General features: G+C 33.1%; 1 protein-coding gene across 1 annotated transcript; it reads left to right on the top strand.

Annotated features, from left to right (window-relative positions):
- The first annotated feature begins 633 nt into the window (after window positions 1-633).
- On the top strand, window positions 634-4,357 carry LOC140665852 (uncharacterized). Its single transcript, XM_072892432.1, has 5 exons — window positions 634-1,209; window positions 1,259-1,625; window positions 1,692-2,261; window positions 3,129-3,796; window positions 3,935-4,357. Exons 1-5 carry the CDS (start codon window positions 634-636, stop codon window positions 4,355-4,357), a joined length of 2,604 nt encoding a protein of 867 aa, XP_072748533.1.
- Window positions 4,358-8,564: the final 4,207 nt, after the last annotated feature.

The following is an 8,564-nucleotide window of genomic DNA, read 5'->3' as shown; positions in this document are numbered from 1 at the left end:
GAAATTTCAATATTTAAAATCGTCATTATCCGGAGATGCAGCCAATGCAATTAAGTCGATTGAACTGAAGCGAATTTTGAAGTAGCTTGAAAATTGTTAGAAAGGCGTTATGATAAAATGATTGTACGTGTAATTGTACAATCGCATATTCAATCAATTTGAGAGATTCCGCAAATGAGAAAGGAAAATTATTCTGAGTTGCAACAATTGTTAAATGTAACGAATAGGCTTATCAACACATTAAAGGCTCTCAAAAGGCCAGTGGATAGCTGGGATGACTTAATAATTCACATTTTAGCACATAAGCTTGATCCTATAACCTAACATTTTGTAACTGGGAGGATACACTGACAGGTAATGAATTACCAAAACTCGAAGCATTAACGGATTTCCTGACAAAGAAGTGCGAAACTTTAGAGTCAATAAGTACAAAGGAGAATATAACTTCACATTCCGTTAAATCAAATCTATCAAATTCACGCAAATCTGTTCATTGCGGCTGTTATTTCCAGCAACGGTGAAATCAAAATGCAGCTACTGTGATGGGGATCACCCCATTTACTTTTCGTCAATTGTTCACCAAACTGCCAACAAATCGACGAGATAAAAAAGAGAAAGCTATGCATCAACTGCATGAAATCCAAGTCTCATCAAGCGAAACGATGTACATCCAACAATTGCAAGACATGCGGATTGAAGCACAACACTCTACTGCATAGAGATAAGCAGGATGTCGAGGAGCATTCTAACACTAAGGATTCCACACTCAGAGAAACGCAATCGGCGAAACATACAACGGAATCGACATTGGTAACCCACAGCTTAAGTTCAAGTGATAAAAATTACGTATTATTATCCACTGCTTTAATTAATGCGTTTGATAAGGATGATAACAAATTACAATGTAGAGTCTTACTTGACACCGGATCTCAAGCAAATTTAGTCACACGAGATTTTGTATCAAATTTACGAATTAACACCAAACAATCGAACATGTCCATTGTCTGTATCAATCAAATAACAACTTCTTCTAATGAATCAATGACAATCAAAATCGGATCGCGTTACAATAAATTTCAAACTACAATCGAATGTTTGGTAACGGATAAAATCACTGATGTGCTTCCGTCGTTTCATATAAGCAAAAGCAAGATCAATATACCGAAAAATTTGCAACTCGCAGATCCGCAATTCAATGCACTATCACAAGTACAGATGCTAATAGGCTCAGATCTGTTTTGGCGTTTGGTATGTCTAGGACAATTTAATTTCTTCATTCCATGGTCCTACCATACAGAAGGCGCAGTTTGGATGGGTAATTGCAGGAGCTATCAATAACGAGTTTCAACAGCATAAGGGCTTTAGACACGTACAAGTAAATAATGTCATGATAATCCATGGCGGTTCAGATGCAGATCTTGATCACGCATTAACAAGATTTTGGCAACTTGAGAGCTATTTTTCACGTCAGAATCCCATGACGCCTGCAGAATGCGAATGTGAAGAGCAATTCTTGCACACCGTCAAACGAAATAACGAAGGTCATTTCATAGTGACGCTCCCAATAAGGGACGGCGGATTAACATTGCTTGGTGAATCTCAGCATAGTGCCTTGACGAGATTTAGTAAGCTGGAAAAGCGTTTTAAATAGAATGATAAGTTAAAACATGATTATTTCAATTTTATGCGAGAATACATCGACCTGAAACATATGCAAGTTGTGGATCAACAAGGAGATAATAATACAATGGTGGAATTTTATTTGCCTCATCATGCGGTCCTAAAAGAGTCGAGTACAACTACAAAACTCAGAGTAGTTTTCGATGCTTCTGCAAAATCGGACTCAGGAGTTTCACTGAATGATATTTTATTAATAAGACCTATAGTACAATCAGATCTGATATCTGTACTATTAAAATTCCGCATGTTCAAATATGTATTCACTGCTGATATCACCAAAATGTACAGGCAAATTTTAGTGGATGGCAACCAAACTTCATTAGAACGTATTTTTTGGAAAGAAAGGGACAACGAACCCATTAAAGCATATGAGCTGAAGTCACTGACTTACGGAACCGCGTCAGCATCTTATATCGCGACACGATGTCTTAAATATCTGGCAGAAAGCAATCAGCATCGATTTCCAGTTGGATCAGAGGCGATAATCAATGACTTCTACATGGATAATCTCTTGACAGGAGCAGACTCCATCGAAGAAGCTATTATAAAGAGAGATCAAATTATTTCCATACTGGAATCGGGTCAGTTTGCGCTAAGCAAATGGTCAGCTAACCATCCTCAATTATTAAAACATCTACCACAAATTTCCTTGTCCTAAAATAATAATACAATCATCGACAAAAATGCACAATCACGAATACTTGGAATGCAATGGAATTCATCGGAAGATTCATTTCAATTCACAATTGATATCAAACCAACAACCTGTAAAGTAACAAAAAGAAGCATCTTATCCGAAATATCGCAATTATTTGATCCATTAGAACTTTTAGGCCTTGTTATATTAGTGGCAAAACTTCTAATTTAAGAATTATGGAAGAGTCAAATAAATTGGGACTCGTCAGTTCTCATGCACATACACACACAGTGAATGCAGTTCAGAACGCAATTAAACGACATAAATAAAATAAAAATTAATCGGTTCATCTTTTCCGGATCTGAAGTAAACAAATTACAACTCCACGGATTTGCGGATGCCAGTCAAGCGGCTTATGGTGCATGCTGTTACATTAGAGCACGTGATGAGAAAGGTATTTATAAAACAACTCTATTGATCTCGAAATCAAGAGTAATGAAGACAATATCACTTCCGCGCCTAGAACTTTGTGCAGCATTACTATTAGCGCAATTACAAGAGAAAGTTATTAAAGCACTCGGTTTATCAGAGATAAAAACATTTTTATGGACTGACTCAACAATAGTACTGTCATGGATCAAAGCTTGGTCTCATAAATGAACAACATTTGTCGCTAACCGTGTTGGCAAAATTCAGCAATTAACGAAGATACAAGATTGGAGGCACATTGATACCAAGTCGAATCCTGCCGATATAATTTCGAGAGGGGGGAGACTCCCTGAATTAATTCAATCATCTATTTGGTGAGAAGGCTCTGAGTGGCTGCAACTACATGAAGATCAATGGCCTAAGTCACAAGCACAATATTCTGTCGTGGTTTCAGAACAAGTAACAAAGACATTCGTCATCAAGCAAGAATGTGCAATATTAGACACACTAATTGCTAAATATTCTAAATTGCCAAAATTAGTTCGAGCATTAGCATATGTTTTTCGTTACATTAACAATTGTAAGCCAACTGTTAAAAAAAGAGTCGCATTGTTAACATCCAAAGAATACGAATATTCGTTGCGATTTATATGTAAATTCGTACAACAACAGCAATTTGGTAATAACATAAAAGAAATAAAAAAATCGAAATTTGCATCCAATAGTAAGTTATCGTCATTAAATCCATTCATCGATGATGAAGGTATGCTGCAAGTGGGTGGCAGATTGAAGCATACAGAATTAGCATATGACGCAAAATATTCTATATTGTTACCAAAAGATCATACAATTACAAGACTCATTATTCATAATGAGCATATTAAGAATATACATTGCGGAATACAAGCAACAATTTATGCTGTTAGAAATAAATTTTGGCCTATAGCTGCGAAAACTACTACACGGGATATTATAAAAAAATGTGTAACATGTTGGAAAAATAAGCCAATTACTTCCGAAAACATCATGAGCGATCTTCTGAGCACAAGAGTAAAAGGTTAGGTTTCACGTCCATTTACTCACTGCGGAGTAGATTTTGGAGGTCCGTTCCTCATTCGAAAGCATAAGAGGCGTAACGCTAAATTAATTAAGGCCTACATTTGTATTTTCGTATGTTTTGCGGTAAAGGCCGTGCACATAGAGCTAGTTGCTGATTTAACAACCGAATCATTTTTAAGTGCCTTTAAGAGATTTGTTGCACGCAGAGGCAAAGTCGTTTGTATGTATTCGAATAACGGCACTAATTTCATAGGAGCGGCTAAAGAGCTTAACGAACTATATGAATTGTTCACTAAAAAGCAAACACAGCTCAAATTAAGCGAATTTTTTGTCGAGCACAGAATAGAATGGCGTACCATTCCTCCGAATGCGCCTCATTTTGGAGGCATTTGGGAGGCGGCTATCAAGTCCGCAAAGTATCACATGAAAAGAGTTATTGGCGATGCTGCATTAAACTACGATGAAATGTCAACATTGTTTGCGGAAATTGAAGCGATTTTAAATTCGCGTCTCATTAGTCAACTATCAAGCGACCCAAATGATATCCGTTAACGCCTGGTCATTTTTTAATTGGTGATGCGTTAAACAGTTGTATATCCAGACATAGGTCTTATTAAAATAAATCGTCTTTCACGTTGGCAAAGAGTCGAGCAATTAAGACAACACTTCTGGAAAAGATGGAGTCTTGAATATCTTAATCAGTTGCAAGCTCGATCAAAATGGAAACTCAATAAGGATGAGAATCTTAAACCTGGACAAGTAGTTTTAATTCAAAAATCAGGTTTAGCACCTTTTTAATGATTACTTGGCCATGTAAATGAGGTTAATAGAAGTAGTGATGGCATCGTTCGTTCAGCAACGATTAAGGCTCCTGAGTAGTCACCGCGGCCATATTGAAATCGTGACGTCACAAGCGAGAAATAGCGAGAAATGACACCCTAATTTATGTTGCGACTGACATGTAAATAAAAACATATTTCAACGAAATAATACTACCAATCTCTTCAGCACACTTGTAAAAATGGACGGCTAGTAATCCTTTCTCCTGACAATTGATAAATAACTGTAAATTGAGTCCGAAATGAACCCTTGAAATGCGGAAAAACACGCGATTTGACAGCTGTTGAAAGGAGAGGAAAATGTTACTTTACACAGTTTTTCCTTATACAGCTTGGCAGCCGTCCATTTTCACAAGTTTCATAAATACGTTGCACATCACAACACTAGCAAAAAGCAAATAATTACGACGTAGGTTGCAACATAAATTGGGCTGTCATTTCTCGCTTCTGACATATTTCCCAAAAGAGAAAAAGAGACAGAACTATATGTCGCCACCGTCGACATCGAAGTTCCGCAGCGAGTACTCAGAAACCTTAAGACAAATAATGGTTTGATTGTTCGACCCTTGACCAAATTATTTATACTGCCTGTAGATTCATAAATTTTCATTTATATTGCGTTCGTATCATTATTATTATAGTTAATAAATCAATAGATATAAGGTATATAAGCAACAATAAGCAGTTTGATTTACGTAGCATTTAATCTATTGAAGCCCAAGGCCTTCAAAGGGGGGGCGGTGTATAGTTTTTACTTTGTCTATTTTTGAAACAATATGTAGTTTGTTTTTCGCTCGCGCTGCGCGCTATACACTATACGCTCGTTCGTGCATTATCGGGCGCTTCCGAAATCCTTCGTGTACCGCTCGAGCTCACACGACTGCGACGTCCGCCATTAGGCATTATTATTACTAATACGATTCTTGTACGATAAAGAGCGCCTCTCGAATAAAGTTTAAGTTGTTCATTACTGACAGTTTGCTTATTCAACTCAGTGATTAAGCCATCGTAAATAAGCAGATGCTAAACAAAAACAGCATCTCGAATTGCGATAAATATTATAAGATTGCAAAAACGATACAAATACAAACTATAATAGCAGTAGTAGATTGAAATATATAAATAACTTTTTAAGGCATAAAGGTCGACGAACATTATAATAAAAATAGAAAAAATAGTTATATTTATTTACTTTATAAATTTGTATATTCTTAGATTAAGATTTCATTAATACGTTTTCTTCGTACGACGAAATTCGATTGGTTATTAAATAAAATTTTACAGATAATTTTATCTGGTAGCCTAATCAACATATATATATAAAATTTTTGTCGTACAAAAACACATCACTGAAAAATCTTAGCTTTACATTTATATAAAGAAAATAAAATTGGTACACTTACTTTATAAAGAATCGAAACAGTTTGTACGACTTAGATATTCTAATAAAACATATGGAAAACGAGTGAATTTTATATCCACAAATTCCTAACACGAATATAAAATGATGAATAGCGAAATCACGTATAAAAAAATTAATATTTGTACAAGAAATCGTACACACACAATATACTTCAATTCAGAATACTCATATGACATCTCAGTTCACTTTGCACGAATATTATATAATCGCAAATAAATTGCGTACTCTTATAATAGTTCGGAAACACTACTGCGTTGTAGATTTTACGTTGTATGCATGTATTCTGCCTGCGCAGAATCTAACACGTAAGACGCAAGAAGACAAAGGAGAACTGATACAAGCAGATATAACTGTCATATTCTGTTAGGCCAATGAACCCAATGCATTGAATAAATAAAATGTTGCATTGAATATTTCACTTGTTAATTACGACTTTTTATGTTAATATATTTGTAAGGATCCGATGAATAATTTACTTAAACCTTTATTTTTTACAATTCTTTATTCACGTACATGTCAAGCGTAAAACTCGAACTGCTGTTATCTCGCGCTTCCTTTGTCGATCTCACTTAGATACCAGGCCTGTACTTATAATAAATTATAAATATATATATCTATTTATTTATTTATTTTACACATTTAATGTAACTATTTTGAAGTGTAAATTAATACATTTTATTCTGAGTTATATCAACACATGAATACTTTAAAAAAACATTTATACTTATGTTATATTAATACACGATAGTAATTATTTTAACTTAAATTATTTGTAATAGTAACATTTATTTTTAGTAAATTTGATTATTTTGTCAAATTCATGATTATTTGAATATTTACTTTAACTTTTCTTAAAATGTTAAACTGACTTTAAGACATGTTGATTATTTGAAACGATTGAGTTAAAAGTACTCAAAATAATATTCTATTTTTAAGAGACATACACAAAGTGTTAAATTATGAAGTTGACATAAATGTTACACATAAAAATGTTATAAAAATAATAACATATCAGTGATATGTTAATTTTACATTGAAGTAGTAATCAAAATGCAGTAACACAAGAAAATTTTAACATAAGGACGCATAAATTTTTACTGTGTAAAAAACATTTTGTTGAAGAAAATGTTGTGCAGCAAAAGTTTTTACTAGGCTTCTAACTCATTTCTAAAAATTCAGAATTATTCCGTCATGCAATTCTTACAGTGGAAATCTATTTTATTTTAAATGTATAAATTGCAAAATATATTATCATTAGGTTAGATTTTGATTGGTAATATAGAATAACTTTCGGATCCCTTTAACAACAATCATAAATAATATTAAACTAAATAAATACAACAAAAAACAAATAAAACAGAAAAAATGTGCACAACGAGTGAGCGCTTAGTTCATAGATATCAAAATATAGTGCACTATTTTTAAAAATTTAAGTTTAAAAGTTTTTGAAAATATTATTAAAATATAAAAATATGTAAATAATATAAGAATTAAAAAACCAATTTTGTTCTTTTTTAATTATGTATCTCTTTATATCAGATATAAAACATAAATAATAATCGAAAGGCAGGTACGCATTCGTCTTCTTCTAAAAGAATTTTTTACCTGTTCGGAAAGACTAAAACTTCTATAGAAATACGAAGAATTACTCACAAGAATGTGTTTCACCCTCAAAACCCTGTCTTTCAAAAGAATTTCCCTTTTATACGCATGGTCATGTGACAATTGTATAGTATATACAGGATATCCCAGAGCACTGGTGCCACGCTCGTGAGCAGGTAGGGCACAGTAAACTGAACAAAAAAATCTTATATCATTTTGCGATTTTCGCAATAATTATTAAAATATTAATTAAAAACGCTTAGCGAACAATATTATACATATCTACAAGATATCTGATAATAATTGGCCCAACTCTCTAGGGCAGACAGAGTAGATCAAACTGAACATAAAAGTCCTGTATCATTTTGCGATTTTCGCAATAATTATTAAAATATTAATTAAAAACGCTCAGCATATAAGCGCGCGCCGCATATAGCGCTCAGCATACCCTGAGCGTTTTTAATTGATATTTTAATAAAACATTAGAAAATCTAAGTCGTACAAACTGGTTCGATTCTTTATAAAGTAAGTGTACCAATTTTATTTTCTTTATATAAATGTAAAGCTAAGATTTTTCAGTGATGTGTTTTTGTACGACAAAAATTTTATATATATATATATTGATTAGGCTACCAGATAAAATTATCTGTAAAATTTTATTTAATAACCAATTGAATTTCGTCGTACGAAGAAAACGCATTAATGAAATCTTAATCTAAGAATATTCAAATTTATAAAGTAAATATATCTATTGTTTTAATTTTTATTATAATGTTCGTCGACCTTTATGTTTTAAAAAGTTATTTATATATTTCAATCTATGATAGTTTGTATTAGAGAGAAATACTTATTAAATAATGATATCCACACCTATAAATAAGCAAAAAAGATTTAA

This window comes from Anoplolepis gracilipes, chromosome 5 (assembly GCF_047496725.1).
Source record: "Anoplolepis gracilipes chromosome 5, ASM4749672v1, whole genome shotgun sequence".
Classification (NCBI taxonomy): domain Eukaryota; kingdom Metazoa; phylum Arthropoda; class Insecta; order Hymenoptera; family Formicidae; genus Anoplolepis; species Anoplolepis gracilipes.
The sequence above is the reverse complement of the archived record's forward strand: the minus strand, read 5'-3'. Positions and strand labels throughout refer to the sequence as shown.